The 16,818-nt window shown below is 37.7% G+C and overlaps 1 protein-coding gene across 6 annotated transcripts in view; it reads left to right on the top strand.

Annotated features, from left to right (window-relative positions):
• Positions 1-16,818, top strand: part of GABRB1 (gamma-aminobutyric acid type A receptor subunit beta1) — a 129,187-nt gene that overhangs the window by 77,635 nt on the left and 34,734 nt on the right. For all 6 annotated transcript variants that reach the window (XR_005564930.1, XR_003540096.2, XR_005564929.1 and 3 more), the window contains one exon: positions 15,918-16,000. Coding sequence is in view for 3 of the 6 variants with exons in the window: in XM_027717690.2 (XP_027573491.1) it covers positions 15,918-16,000 (83 nt within the window). In the remaining 3 variants the exon portion in view is untranslated. The remainder of the gene's footprint in view (positions 1-15,917; positions 16,001-16,818) is intronic.

Consider the following 16,818-nt stretch of genomic DNA (forward strand, 5'->3'; position numbering starts at 1 on the left):
ACTAGTGATCTTTTATTCCATTTTTAATTCCCTTTTTCTATTATTTCTTAATGGCAAAATGTCAGGCTTATGTTTAAGATGCCAGTGAAAATATCAAAGCATTTTCTTGGAAAAAAAAAAAATCAAAGGCCTGCATGCTCACAAGATTATAAGTAAATCTGCCTGAATACTGCACAGCACTGTGTTTCTTTTTCATGAGGAATAACTCAATCTTCTGCTATACTCAGTCACCCGTAGAAAACTTTATCAGTATAAGCAAATTATTTGCTAAATTGGAGAGCTGTTAGCATACTCAAAGAGACAGTCCTGACCATAGCAAGAGGAGTTAAAAGATCAAAGGGAAAAAAACTTATCATAGTTCTTCTCACTATGCCAGTTATGCACTTACTTTGTGTAAAGGTAACAAGAAGTAAAATGTATATGTAAATATTCCTCCTTCTAAAGCAGCTTTAAATTGGACTCAGGAAGAATGCATGAAACTAGTAGAAGCTTCAGTATACAACATTTAAAATATAACATTTCCAAACCCATTTTTAGACCCCTCTATTATAAAAGTTACAGACTCCTTCCTTCAATAAAAAATAAGGTGTCCATTCAAGGAAAAGAAATCATTTTGTGAAACCACTGGGTAACCTATGGTATTTGAACACAGTGTGATAGCTCCTTATAGTGAATCATTTGCAGCTTTTAAGAGAAGGCAAAAAAAGGTCAAGCCACATTAGGCCTCTTCACCCAAGGAACTCTTGCCCTCTCAGACAATTCTGAAAGAGCAAAAAAGGGGCTGAACCTGGAGTGTAAATCTTTCCCCATACAATATGAGGAGCAGGTGAGGTCACTTGTTCTGTTCAGCCTGGAGGAGACTGAGGGGAGATCTCATTGCAGTCTACAACTTCCTCATGAGGTTCTCTGTGGTGACCAGTGACAGGTCCCAAGGTAATGGCCTGAAGTTGTGTCAGGGGAGATTTAGGTCGGATATTAGAAAAAGGTTCTTCACCCAGAGGGTAGTTGGATGCTGGAACAGGCTGCCCAGGGAAGTGGTAACAGAACCAAGTCTGTCTGAATTCAGAAGCATTAGGACAGTGCTCTCAGGCTCATGATGTGACTCTTGGGGTGTCCTGCATAGGGCTGGAGTTGGACTTGATGATCCTTATGGGTCCCTTCCAACTCAGCATATTCTGTCATTCTGTGATTCTGTGATTACACATTCCTTTTACATCTTGATCTGCTAGGGTGTCGTGGTTTAAGAAATGCTACTCCACCATTCAATGCCCTCACCGAGACTCTCCCAAACCATACTCCACTCACTCACTCCCATCTTCCACTCTCCCTTCCCACTCCAACAGGATGACTTACATCATCACAACATTTCAGGGAAGAACTTCTGAACTGTGAAATCCATTAGAAAATACAACACAGTAGTAGTCAAGCAGCAATGTATTTCTCTCTTGTCCTAGGAGAAAAAAAAAGTAAAATTACACAACCATTTCTTGGTACTCAAGAAGCCATGCAACACAGAAAGCTTATGGCAAAATAACACGAAGAATTAAAAACCATAAACAACCTGATTTTATATGAAAATTCTCCTTAATGACTCAGATGACATGAGCAGAAAAATTTGTTTGTATGAGCTTCAATCTTATTTCAGTATTTTAACACTATGGTAAAGAGCATCTCTGTCATCTAAGAAAATTTTTACTTGTTCTGTCCTCATGAGCATTGTATAAATAAAGGCACAGTAGCATTAAAAAGAATCTCTCATACTGTGCTCTTAAAGCTAAAGATAGAAGAAATGGGCACAACAGCAGATACTGACTGTGAGGAATTATACGTCAACTAATTGTAGAAATCAAATGCAGTTATGTTGCTAGGAGAGAACAAATGCCTGCGGAGTCCAAGCTTGCAGAATATTAAAGATCACATAAACACAGAATATTTTGAGTTGAAAGGGACCCAGAATGATCATCAAAGTCCAACTCCTGGCCCTGCACAGGACAGTGACAAGAATCACACTGTGTGCCTGAGAGTGTTGTCAAAATTCTTCTTGAACTCAGACAAGTTCGGTGCTTTGAGATTACTCAAGGCAGAAGAAAAAAGGTGACAAGAAGGCCTGATAGGTCAACACGAAAACCTTAAAATATGTAAATATCTGTCCTGATATATAAGAAGCTGAGGAAAACAAGTCTTGTCCTCATTCTGCTCATGGCTTTTGTTCATAAAACTTGCTCATTTATTTTTCTTTCATCAAGGCTTTGATTCTCTCTGCTTACAGAGCCAATAGCCGGTACATCTGCACATTCACATAACATCCAGATTCCTCACTTTCCACAAGTGCACACCACCATTCAGAACATGTCTAACCTTCATGATTTAAGTGAAAATCAAGCATTGTCTAGCCAGCCTTTCTATGAGAATACTCTAAATGCAGTTCTGCAGTCAAAAGTAATGTGTGAAGAAGTACCAAGAGATTTCATTCATACACCTTCTTGGATTTCAGATATTAAAACCTGTCAGCCCTATAAGTTGGTAAGTATCAAAAAGTATGACTGTACTGCATAACGAGGCATGGAGTGGGCAACCTGAACTTTAAGTACTTAGTTGGACCTCTTACTCTCCTGCTTCAACAGGTCCACCTTTCTGGCTGTCATGTATTCCATCCATTTGCAAAATGTTCTGTATCAAGAAGAAATTAGAATGGCTAATGCATTTTGAGTAGGACCAGGCAATCTTTCTATGAAGCTTTGAAAATCAATGTATGTTTTGAAATTGAAAAAAAATGGCAAAAAAAAGCAAATAGGCAAAATAAAGTCCCCCAAGATATCACAGGGAAAGCATTTATACAAACGTAAACGTGCACCCTTCCTTATATTATGAAATATATATTTAATTCCCAAATAATATATATTTAATTACCAAAATAACACTGTGTATAAGAAGTATGCATGTTCTGTTTATGAAGTGACAGATGTTGTGCATTCAAGATGCTACACATCAGTCTGCTGGATCACTGGTGCACACAGCATTCAGTTAATATAAGAACACACTAAGTATCATTGTGTAAAAGTAAAGAGAAATTGTATTTTTGATATAAAGAAAGTCTAAACCCAAATAAAACAGTATAAAGCATCAACATTGAAGCAAGTTGTTCTTACCTCTTAAGATATAAGTATAGTTAAAAAATTAAATACACATATTCTACTTTAGAACTGCTTACAATTTTTGTACCTTTTTCTTCCCCGTAAGACATTTTTGGTATGCAGAACTGCTACCCACCTTGTAAAACAGCTACCACTACTGAAAGACACAAACAGTGAAAATATTCCCCTCTCAACACATCCAATTACAAAATATCCACCCCCTACTCGTTCAAAGTTATCAATACTGGTTTAGTTAACAGACGTTTTAAGATAAAAATATCTCATTGGCACAAACAACGATTTTCTTTTCAAAGCTCTGAGCTGCTCAGATGAAATCTGCATATGACTCATCTGTGTTGGCAGCCAGGAGGCAACTGGATGCTCTAAGTACAACTAAGGAACTCACTCTCTCGGGCTCACTCTCTTCTCCATCTTATGCAAATCCAGCTGAAGAACTGGATGAAAAGGACAAGCTCATATAAAATGTGCACATAGAGAAGTGCACATATGTATAGATATGTTATCTCCTAATCCACATCGTGCTGATTTAAGGTCTCTCCCAGTCTCCTCCAAGTTAACCATGACCATTTCTCTTCTAGAGACTACAGTTCTCTTATAGATGCTAACAAAGGTTGATTTGCTGAACACTTCCTAATCTATTTTTAGTCACTATGAACTAGTTACCACATTACCCAACTTAACTACCAGTCAATAAAAACATGTTCACAAAGACTATTCAAGTTAGTAGCTCTGCTGATAGACAGTAATAGATTTTAGTTTCCATGGAAGAAGGAATAAACTCGAGGATGGTAACCTATTTGTGTAATGCTGATGGACCTGGGAAAGGGCATATGTCTGCCTAATAAGGACAAAGAATTTTTTCTCACAGCAGAAGAGGCATTTAGAGGAGACGTACTTGTCCAGAAAGGAGTAAGCACTGTTAGGGAAAAGTGCTGTGTAAGCCACAGGACAATATTGTCCCAGAGGCAAAGGAGTACACATCATCCATAAAACAATTCAGGTGCCAAATTAGAGGGTTAACTATCAGAAAAACACTGTTCCCCAAAAACTTCCTATTTAGTAGTTTGCCCTACTACTCCCAAGTATTTTAAGACACTTTAATCAGGTTCTGAAAGAAACATCATGAGGCAGTACTTGCAGTAGTATGAATGACAACCCAAAGGTCCTTCCCTTCCCACTACGTCTCAACTCGTTTTCTAATTAAAAGGAATGTCAGGGTATAATTTTTATTTCTATAATGTTTTAACTGACTCAACGGCAAAATTCAGAGAAAAATAAGATGTTAGAACAACAAAAAAGCTGTACTGGAATAACAAACACCACACTGTCCCAGGTTTATTTCAATGATCCTTTGAAGTAATACACTCTTTAAACTGATTCCCTGTCACAGAATCAGTCTTGGGACAAATGCAATGAAAACATTAATTTCTTCTCTGATTTATCTAGTTTGCCAATTAACAATCCATTGACAGGGCATGATCATCAGTCAGTGTTCTACACAAAAATCACATCAGCATCCCTCCCAAGTTAGGAGTGTAAAAAGGCAATCTAATTTCTTTGTTCATTCTTTACACTGCCAACGGGGTCAATATTTTGGCAGTAAAAAATCCTCTCACTGAGGTCCTAGTGCAGGTTTTCATTTCACCTTCAGTTCTCCAACAAAAGTCACCACACATGGTAGACTAACTGCAGCAGCTCAGCTTCTTCAGATGCTCTCAAGTTTCCTCACATTATATGTATCAAGAAATAATTACTCTGCCAGCTTTACTGACTGGAATTATTAGTTTTCACATTGAACTACCTATCTGGAACAAATGAGGTATACTTATTGTCTGGACAGGATGGGAGAACACGGGAAAACCATGAATACCAAAGACCTGAGAAAAAACCTGAGAAATCAATCATACTTTATATTATGAATTGCTTGAGTGGTCTGTAAAGGCTTGATAATTTTAGATAAATGATAAAAGCCTATTTTAATGAGTATTAGGCCTTACAGTCAATTAAAAACATAAAGCAGTGCAATGTCATACCATAAGAAGCCATTTACTGGTGCTATTGTGTTCTTTCCTAGGTGATACACGTCATTAATGGATTTAATAGGTGAGCTCACTATAAAGAAGTGTAGCCATATAAATAACGACAGATTCAAGTGGAAGCCCTCTTTCTTTTGCATCAGGGATCCTTCTGCCTCTTACCTTTCCTTCTTTTCTCCACAGGACCCCTTTAGAAAATGCTGCCTTCCTTCTCTGTTGCACTCTTCTAGGAACAAGGACTGTAGTTTCAAACAATGTTCAACATGAAGTCCTAAAAAATCTTAAGTCAAATTTCTCAGCAGCTAATTAGTTACCAATTTCCTCTTCTGTATAGCTAAAAAAAAGAAGTGAGGCTCATCTACCATCAGCCAAAACCTTAGCAGTTCACATCTTAAACAGACGCTTAGCCTGGTCAGTCATCTGTTTCAAAAAAAAACAAAAACCAAAAACACCAAACAAAACTCCAAACAAACAAACAAAAACCAACCAAACAAAAAAACGCAGAAGTATGTCTGGTGCCTGAAACAACATGTTTTTTACCATTTGTTTTGACCAAGCACATCCTGAAGCCTTCCAAACCAGGCTGGGTGTGAAAGATGTTGCCTAGTTTCTGCTACTGTGTTGCCTAATTTCTGCTTCTGCCAAAGAAGAGGGGACAACTGAACATGTGCGTGTCTTTCTTTCACACGCAATACATATGTTGGTGTCTAATTTGGTTTTATTTTGGAATAAAAAACAAAATAACGAACAACCCAAAAGGTGAAGATACTAAATTACATTAGCATCACTGCTGCCATCTAGCGGACATCTATTCTCTCCTGAGGATGGTTTTGTCTGTGGATATTACCTGCATCTGAGGAATTTCAGTAGTAACATCACCCTACTTGCATTTAGTCCCTTTTAGGACGTTTGTATAGAGAGACGGAAAAAGTTACAGATTTATCACCTTTTTTTTTTTTTTTAATGAAAACCAGATTGAAAACCAGTTTTCTCACTTCTCCCTTGGACCTTCCTTTATGCTAAGCACTTCCCATCTGGCTCACTCTCTTTTTTTTTTATATATCTTGCAACATCCTTGCACTGTCAAACTAAATTACTATTTGCAGTAAATTTCAGCTCAAACTCTAAGACACTTTTTATTGAAGCATCTTGTTTGCCCTGTTATGGTTATAGTCCTTTTGGGATATATAATAAAATTTATTTTCCTGGGTTTATAGTTGTGCAGTAAAAATTCTCTCTGTCCTGAAATTTGGCTTATAAGAATCAAAGATAGTGCTTTTTTCTAATATTTAAAAGGTTACCCTTTAAAATTTTAATCATTTTTTTATATTTCTTGATATTTACAAGCAAACCATTCATCTTCACTCTACTCTGAATTATCTCTGATACACTGCATTGAACAGAAATAAGGTCTTACATTATCTATAAGGCATACATATCCTGCTTAAGGTTTTGATTTTAGAAGTTTCTTTTTCAGTCAGAGCAACATATTTTCTTGCAGACCTTTTCTCCCACCATCTCTCTCCTCATCTCCATGTTTAAGGTCTCCCTTTCCCACTGCTTCCTATTTCCACTGCTGCCCTGGACCTTCAGACTCTCCTCTTGTGGCAGAAGCCAGTAATTTTCTCATCCCATCCCTACTTTATGATAGTACTATGTAACTGTTCTCTGTAGAAGAGAATCAGACTATTCATCAAGGGTTTATTCCTTTAAATATAGTAATGATGATTAATTTACTGACAATTACTTTGAGTGCTTAGGTAAATCTTCCAAGATAACTGTGATATCCCCTCCCCAATATATTTTCATGCCTACAGCACTTAAGTTGAAAATTATCTAACCTTTGAGACACTCCTTCTTGGCACTGACTGTAGAAGTCAATGTTCTCTGTGAAAAAAATATTTTAAAAATCAGTGATCTGCAGCAATTTTAAGAAATTGCTAAGCAGAACGTAAAATACAAAAAACTTAACACATGCTTAACACACTTGATAACATCTATTTGCATTCAAAAGAGGAGTCAAAGAATGATACAATCAGCTTACATTTACAACATCAAAGGAAGGGACAGTGATTCTGGTTAAAGACATCACTTGCTGCAAACAGTTCTTGGGCAGCACTGTCCTGTAGATCACACCATTATTGCAAGCCCTCATTAGAAAACTCATAAGCTTCAAAGTGCTTCAAGGAACTTCTGAACTTGGAATGCTTAAAGGAAGATCAGCAGTGACCTTCTCCAGCAAATAACGCTTCATCATTAAAAAAACAACCGAATTTTTCAAAAGCAAACGAAGAAAAACAGTAAAGGAGGTAAATACAGTCTGTAAGAGGGGAGAAAAAGAATAACAGCAAATGGATAACAGGTTTCAAATTCACAGTCGGTTCAGTCTAGCATAAGAGTATTTCCATTTGAATAGATGGTAGCACAGAGCTGATTCTCATGCTGTAGTCTTTCATAGTTTGCTCATCCTGAATGTCTGGAATTGCCAGAGATAAGGATACAGCCCTGCAGCTCCTCTGCCTTGAAGCATGCATTAGTTATTTACACCTGCTCCAACTCACAAAATGCCAGTGACTCAGTTCTGACAGTGTACAAGTCCAAGAACTCTCTTTTTTAATTTTGCACTTCTTGTCACTGGGTATATTTAAAAAAGAATTAAGGAGTTCTGAATGTTTTTCAGATATTTTGTGACAATGTCCACATCTCATCTCCCTGTCTATATGATCTCATGATTCAGGCTTTTAAAAATATATATTGCCATATGCACTATAAAGGTTACTATGCACTGCACCCACTTCTACTTGCCTTAGTCTGTGGATCCCACAATCTCTACTGACAGAATTTCAGGTCACAGGAATAGGTAACTCAGCAGGACTACTCATATAATTAGAGATCTAAAGACCGGGCAGTGATATAACCTGTGCACAGGTGCAAGAGACTAGATCAAATATTTGGAAATAGAAAACATTTCCTGGGCATACAGGAATGAAATATCATGGATACATGTTCCTCTTTTTTAATCAATCTTGCTTTGTACCTGTAGTTCCTGTAGAAGACCAGACTATTTTCACCCATCTTCTACAGTCTGTTAGATCCTGCGAAGAAAATTAGACCTTGTTTCCCTGAGAAAGATCTACCCCAAAATCATTCATTGCATATGCAGGCTATATATATAAATGTACTAGGTGAGTCAGACTCTGAAAAGAAGGATTTGGGGAAGTAAAGATTGCCTGCGATGGACCACAAAATGGTGAGGGGTAGACCTGTACTTAAGTTGTTGACTTGGTCAAAGGTCAGAACATCAAAAATTATGGTCAAATGTTAGACCAAAGGTCCATCTAGCCCATTATCTTATCCCCAGAACTAACTAAGGGCAGATGTCTTGGGAAGGGCTCAAGACAATTTGATTTCTTGCTTCACCTTCTCCTCACCAAGCTACCAGGTATCCTCAAAGAGAACTCATGTTTTTTAGAAAGTGAAAAAGACACCACATAGCTTCATTGGCACAAAACTGATGTAATAAACTAGTGCCTGGATTATGTTAAAGAATACTAATTGAATCAAACTTAAGTGACTACAACAGCAAGAGGAGGCATATTCTTACTCCAGTCAACATCTCCTGCATCAGATCAGTAACTATTTGGACATATAAAGACACACTAACCATTCTTTCTCTCTCAGATGGATGTCACACTGTGCATTAACTCAGTGGCTTTCCCCTACCTAAGACATACTAAATGTACAACACAGGATTAGGCTCTGCTGCTGAGATAGACAGGAAACATTATTTAAGAATAGCATTTTGGCTCTTCCAGGACTTCCCTCTGAGACAAAGGTCAAGCAGTTTACCATCAATCAGCTGACTGTGGCAATTCAGTGGTGCATAAGACTGACGTGGGAGTAACTTGACAAAACTCATCACCTTGACAAAAGGTGAGCACTGCCTTCATCAGTCCTTCATCATAATACTCTCTTCAGAGATGGTGCCATTAACCATCTTTAGGGCCCAGCAGTGAGCCCAGCTGATGAACCATGTTAAACCAATCTAACAAGAACAACAGTCAACTCAGGCAAGTTCTGCCTTATTTGGCTTGGCAGATGTTAAATTTATATGACCAGGGGGAAATAGGAATGGGATAAGGAGTGTCTCAGGGGAGCTATAGGACAACAGGCAGCCCAAGCAGGCAACTCAGTAGCTTTTTGGGAGGCAAATACATTAATGGAAAGAGCTGTAGGGACAGTCATGTTTTCATTAGGTTGTGGGGTTTTTTTACAAGCCATGCAGTTTATTGATTTGACACCCTGTAGATTACCTTCTCATGCCTGTCTTTTGCTTGGAAACAGACACTTGTATTTATATGTCAGAGAAAACCAACTATTTCTTCTCTACATTTGACAAGCCTATTCACTCTCAGGGATGTTACTAGGTATGCAGGGATACACAAATTGAATAGACGAATCCCTGTCCATTACTATGCTACAGGACTAGTCAGTGGTACTATTATAGTTACTTCATCTTCTGATTTTTTTCAATAGTTTGTTGTGGGTTTGGTTTTTTTGCTTGGTTTTTGGTTGTTTTTTTGTTTCTTTGTTTTTTGTTTGGTTTGGGTTTTTTTGCTGACCACTGCAGTTATTTTTGTCTTGAAAGCAATGTTTTACCCCTTGAAAGACATTGCAAAATTTCACCACGTGTCCTTTTCTGTCTGCAGCCAGACTAGTTCAAGACCTTGATACCTGAGGTTACCAACCTTACTGCTGAGCTACTCACATTTCACTCAAAGTTCAATGTAGGCAACTAAAAGGTAGATTGGGAGGAAAGGAACATGACTTCAGGGGAGGAGGAGGCTACGGCACTGCAGGCCAGTGGGAGTCGTCGGAAATTTACAATGTCAGCAGGCATGACAACTGTAAACCTTATACATGGCATGGACAGAGAAAAAAAATTGCAGATTAAATGTACATTTTTTTCTGCCTTCCTCTAATCCTTCAATGACTTTCCCTACAAGACATCCCATTAAATCTTAAACATCAAAATTCTTTTAGGTTCCAGAAAAATTAGGCAAATTACACCAGGGATATGGGTCTGGGTTCTGAGGTCAAACAGTTGCCAGGGGATTAAGTTCTCTGATACCACTGAAGTTAAATTACATTGATTTAATAAAAGCAATGTTTTACCTGGGATATGAAAGTCTACTTCCAGCATATACTAGAAACGCAGCTCTGCAGTAGCTAAGAGAAACATGTTTATTCTTTATTTGATTTGCAGATTTTATTTAGCTTTTAAGGAAAAAAAATTAGTCCATCCCACTTCATAAATTCATATACATTTATAATTTATGCTCTGTTGACTGACAGAAAAAGAATAAACATATTAAAATTTGATACCTGTCCTCCAAATGAAGGAAACATTTCACAACAGAATTTGCATTGTTTAGCTCTGATCATCTTCACATTTAGTTGTTATGGCTGTCTTAAATATTGCTTCTATTTCTTATCCAAGGATTGAGAATCAGCTTTTTGGCAGCATTTTGAGGAAACACTATAAGTACTAAACCATAAATCCACTTCCTGTACTCATTCTGAACTTACTTTAAATGCTCATTGATTATTTAACCCAGAATATTAAGCTTTACCATTTGTTCCTACAAAACCTGTTGCCCTGCAGGGAAATCTCTGACAGTATTACTTATTATTAAGGAAGTCAGTTTTGCAAATACTGGATGTCAGTGTTTTCTTTCATATAATTTTTAGCAAAAAACCCCTTGCTTTTACAGTAAGAATATGATATTCAGAGAGTAAGGCATCAAAGCCAAGCAGTGGATCAGATAACCTGAACTCCAAGCCACAATTTAAAAAAAACAATCAGGTAATTTTGCTTTTATGCAAATGCTATTTATCTTGTCTGTTGGCAGTTCAGGCTTCATTCCACCCCAGAATCTCTGAGTACTGACATGATTGAAATTAAGTAGTGTAATCATATATCTCTACCTAACTGCTTGCCTTCTTTGCATAATCCCATTTTTTTTCATTTGTATCCAAATGAATCTAAAGAATGTAAGGACAATATGGTCAAAGTCACTGTACAAACAAAATACATTAGCCCCAACACCAGAATTTAAAACATATTTTAAGAATGGAAAGCCTGGAAGAAACATATCCTACTTTGAAATATAAATAGTTCTGCTTCAAATGTAGGATTAATCCTCCACCTAAACATTTACAGAGGCTCATGATATTCAGCCATTGCCACAAACTGCTTGTGTGAGGGACTTTCAGGTCTAATCCTCTTGAAGACAGATTTACTGCAGTTTTGCCCTACCTTCAGAGTATTTCTTTTCCCTTCCTGCCATTACACTCCTGTATTCTGCATTTGAATGTCTTTATTTTTAACTGATGTGCAAGCCATCAGTTACTCTCTCCTCTGAGAGAGTACAACCACTAACAGGTCTGGGATTTTACTGTATGTATAATAAAAGATTTTATTTTTTTCGTCGAGACAATTACTATGATTGCATCTGGGTTTAATTTCTCTCCTTAAACAAGTTTTGTGATTATCCAGAGCATAATGCCATTAACAATTTTATACAGCTGAGCTCTACCATAAGGGAGAAAGAAATGCTTGAAAAGCAGATTTATGAATTACAGGCAATGAATGTTGCTGGATCGTGAAGACTCCTACTACAATTACAAGTAGCTAGTTTCAAGGAAGCCTAAGATTCCCAATAAAGTTTAAGCACCTCCAGCTTTAGAAGGGACAACATTGTGTCCTCCCTTCAGGGAGGAGCCTCCAGCAGCTCCCATTGGCCTTTTCCCATTCACATGGCTGTGTAGCTCAGGCTCAGCTGGCTCTGACAAATCCTTGGGCAGATACTGCTTATCATCCCCCTGTACAGGGCACTACACCACTTCCAAAGCTATGGGTATACAAGGGAAGCATGATCCTTTCTCCTGATGCTGGAAGCCACAAGTTTCAAGCTTCTTGACAGATACCCTCCACTACCTACCACTGTCTTTCCTGTCTCAGGTTGTACAGCCCTTGTCTCTGCAAACTTCAGCAAAAGCCCTTTAACTCCCTCTTCCATGGAAGCACCTGCTTGCTATTGCACCAGAGAGCCACAGTAGCATTCAGCACTGCTGCTAAGGGGTTGCAAGAGTCATGAGGGGAAAGCTGCTCCCCACCTTCCCCAAAGTATGAACCTTCCCTAAAGTATGAAGAATAGTTCTAAAGCACAGAGGCTGCCTCACAGGTCCTATACGGAATGCAAAACCTACCTGAGGGAGGCAGAGAGCATAGATGAAGTGCTTTGTTTTACCTTTCCTTGTAGCATCACAAGGAGTGATTAACCAGGATGAAGGATGAGATATTACCAATAGACAGGCCAGACAGATTTGGATCACTTACTGCTGCCAGAAAAAATTAACTTATTTTTGTTTATTAACTTTCTGCTCCATAATCCAAGCATTTACTTCCAGACCCCACCTGCAATTAGCAGTACAGTGTCTTAGTAACACATACATTAACTTTTGTTCTTGGATTGTATTAGAGATCAGAAACACCAAACGATGCAGGGTGCCAAAAACTGCACAAATAGTGAGAAGACAATGCAGTTGTCAGAATTCATGTCTGGGGGGAAAATTATGTAGAGTATTTAAATTCCAGGTGTGAACAATTGCATTATTTACTACTACACTATTAATTTGCATTGATGTTATGTTATGATGTTATGAAAAATAGCTAATTGCTGTTACTTATGTAGCTTATGTAAAAACTGCAAAAGTCAGCCGTATGGATACACTGGCCAATAGGAAATAGCTTAAACACTGTGGTCAAATGAGTGGTTAAGGTAACTCAAAGAATCACTGTTAAATGTATTACTAAAAGAAGGTTTTATATAAATTTATGAATGTACGACTTCACAAAGTGCTATGGAAAGGTTTACTCTATTATTTATTACATAGATGAAGCATACAAAGGAAAATCTGACTAGAATCAATTTAGAATTATTTACTCAGAAGTGGGGGATGCAAAAGAGTAAGGGTGAAGAAGAATAAGAGAGACCCTCCTGTTGAGTCACAAAGTTCAGAGAGGGGCCCCTTGCTTTCTAAATTCCTGATAGATCCTAGGTGAGTCTGAGTCCAATTTCAGTACCATATAGTTTAGTCTAAAGGCTTTAGCTGCATTTAATAATTGACTAATTTAACATGGTAAAAGGATTCATTAGAATTTACTACAGTTAACACAGTGACTTAATTATGGATCCAAGAAGCAACATTAATGTTAGACTTGCTATAGTGTGTTTCAGTCAATTCACACACACAAATATATACAGACATAAATCTGTGTATACATAAATTTACCAAGGTATACCTGTTAAAAATTCCCCTCAAGTTCAGTGAAATACTAAGGTCAAATGCCTTGTCATTTCTCAGTGGGTGAGACTTGAACCTTGAGGGGGGGGGAGTCAGACCGTGTCTCACCATCAGTTTTCAGTGACAGTTCTGCCAGTATTGCAAATTTGAGAGTTGGTGAGCTCTGAATGGCTTCCCTCTCAGAGAGAGATGCTGCTGCATCCCACTGCACTCCAGGACAGCTCAAAGGGCCTCACTTAAAACAGCCGCTTATAGAGTCGCAAAATGCTTGTTGTCTTCCATCCTGGCTGTAATCCAAGCTGGTAATTACTGGAGTTTTTAAAAAGTTCAGTAACAATGGTACTGTTTCACTCAGGCTACAATTCAGGTAAATAAGGTTTCAAAGCTGTCAGGGGATGGATGATTATCTCTCATTCCCCTTTTTGGTCAGGCAACAGCAGTCCCTTGTACAGGCAGTGCCACCGCCACCTTAGCCAAGCAAGAGTTTCTGGCACAGTCAAGGTACACTTCACCACTCAACTCGTTACTCAAAAGCCAAAGCCTAAAGGGAGTTCCTGAAATCATAGAGCAGTCTGAGGATGACGCAGGGTTGTGTTGCACCTCTGCAGTGGTTTAGAAAACACTATGTCAACTTCTCTTTCTGTACATAAAAAAATCTGGTTGATATAGGTGAACTAAATTACCATAGAAGCCAATTTATTAATTGGGAACAAAACATTGCCCTATGACACCTTCATTAAAAAAGCATTTAACTGTGACTAATGTATGATCTTAAGCATTATTAAGAAGGCGTCTGACAAATTAGTGCTGCATGTCTTCTCATTGCCTGTCAGTAAGGTGTAGTTGGTACATGGCAAATCTAAATGAGGTCCTACCGCAGCTGAAGCCCTTGACCATTTTTATGACAAATGCAAAACCTCTTAAGACACATGCATTTCAATTTAATGTGACAAAAATCAGCCTGAGAAAATGTATAAATATACCATTTTCATGGCACTTTGCACAGTATTCCAGAATGGTTTCATGGATGGGTTCTCATTACAGCCATTTCTAGTCCTTATACTTAGATATGACAGATGAATTTTGTAGACTTAGGATATTTTGAAGCATGTCACAGTAGTAAAGCAGTTGGTGACAGCAAGGATTGTTACCCCAATACAGCATGTAAGTGTGCCTGACTTTCAGCACATCAAAAGTAAAATCTCAAGATGTGTTCCTGTGGTATTAATTAACATGGAACTGGAACAACAGGATTGAATCCACATCAAGAAAAGAGGTTATCTGCCTTTCTCTGGTAGAAATCGTTGGAGAGAGGAGGGGAGAGAGAGACCAATAAAATTACAAATCAAGTTTGACCATTCACAGCTTCAAAAGTTTTGTAAGCATTTAAGAACCCATCTATCACCAAAAAAAAAAAAAAAAAAAAAAAAAAAAAAGAGGAAAAAACTTTTGTGAGTTTGAAAACACCAATATGATTGTCTTTCTTAAAGGGACCTTTAAGAAAGCTAAAATTTGACTCCTATCCTCATGAAGTCTCTTAACCTTCCTCCCACATGTCACAGGCTTATCAGTAAGTATTTGTTCAGATGCTCTGTGATTTATGGTATAACAAAGGGAGAGGAATTGCTTTTCAAAAAATCTTAGGCTATGGAGAATATCTTTAGAGACCATGTATCAACTCACATGCCCTCTAGAAGGAGCAAGGATATGAAATATCCAGCCTGCAATCACAGTTACTCTCAACATTCATGAAGTAGCCACCATACAATGTTATATGTCACAAGCGTTTGATTGGCTCATGCCATTATTAAGAGGTGATGTTCAATTGTCATAGTTAATGATAAACTGATCATGAAACCATAAAGATAATTAAAGATAAATAAGATATTACCAGTATTTCTACCACATGGATGAAAGTGCACACACCTATTAGACAAAATTAAAACAACAGTAAGTGACAATAAAATGAAAAAAGAAAGCTGTCAGCAGTATGAGTTATAAATAAAAAATTCACAAAACAATTTGAAGGTGTCTGAATTAAGAACATTAAAAATAAGATGCCCAAATAGAAATATCGCTGAATGTTCTCCAAAGCACTTTTGCACGTAAGGTTTTCAGTCAAAATCCTGCTCTACAATATTCGGCATATGCTCTGATGCTTTATACATTAATCAGTATATTGTGCTGTATAAATTAATCATGCTTTACAAGCTCTAAGAAGCCTGTATGCCAGGAATCCATGTGCAGAACCATTCTACATTTAAACAAAGAGAAAAGCCACTATAAAAAATCTTGCCACCTCAAATAAGTAAAATGTGGTTTCAAGTCTCATTATTTTTTCACCCTCCTCTTACAGGATCACAACAACAGCTGCTTGCATGATGGACCTACGCAGATATCCTCTGGATGAACAAAACTGCACACTAGAAATTGAAAGTTGTAAGTTATTGGAGGGAGAGGGTTGGCCAAATGACAGCTGAGGACTGAAAGACATTGACAGGTTAGGCAAAACAGGAACAAGTTGTTGAAACACTGTGTGTCCAGTGAGCTTGCACACTGAACATACCCAATATATTTCTATAATGCATAAGCCAAAATATGTGTCATTCACAATATTGGTTGATCCAAGTTTGTAAGATGTCTTTCAAAATCTCTTGTCGACCAAGTGAAGAGTTTATTTCTTGATGATTAGCTCAGAGGACAGCAACTGAGTACTGTCCATCTTCAGTGCATAATCACTGCAGAACCTGAGCTAATTACTTCACCTTGGTGCATTCATCTCTAACATAAGTCTAACATCTCTCCCACATGGTGGTGGCAGGATTGATCAATTGCTTTCACCAGATCACTTGGAGGTTATAAGAGGAAACAACTTGATCCTTCAGGACCAAGGTTAACGAGAGCTTTGTCATTGTCTTCCATGAGCATAGGAACAAGGTGTGCACTTACAAATTTTTGTTATTAACACAGTCTCTATATCCTTTATGATAGTAGCTTTTAGAGAAATGCCTGCTAAAGGTTTTTGAAAATAATCTTTATTCTGTTGTTGGTCAGACCAGCTGCTGCCACTGACTGCAGAGGAGTCTGTCTAAACAAACTGGTTGAGACTACTTAAAGTCCAAGGCAAAATAATGCTGCAGTTGTCATAGAATTTCCATTTTTCACATTGCAACTGTTGTGCTGAGTCAAGAAGTCTTTTTTTTTGTACTAATACTTCCCTCTAAAATATGAGGTTCTAGAAAGGATTAACAGATTTC

Source organism: Pipra filicauda, unplaced genomic scaffold (genome assembly GCF_003945595.2).
Source record: "Pipra filicauda isolate LSUMZ 115617 unplaced genomic scaffold, ASM394559v2 scaffold116_size3395265_pilon, whole genome shotgun sequence".
In the NCBI taxonomy this organism is placed as follows: Eukaryota; Metazoa; Chordata; class Aves; order Passeriformes; family Pipridae; genus Pipra; species Pipra filicauda.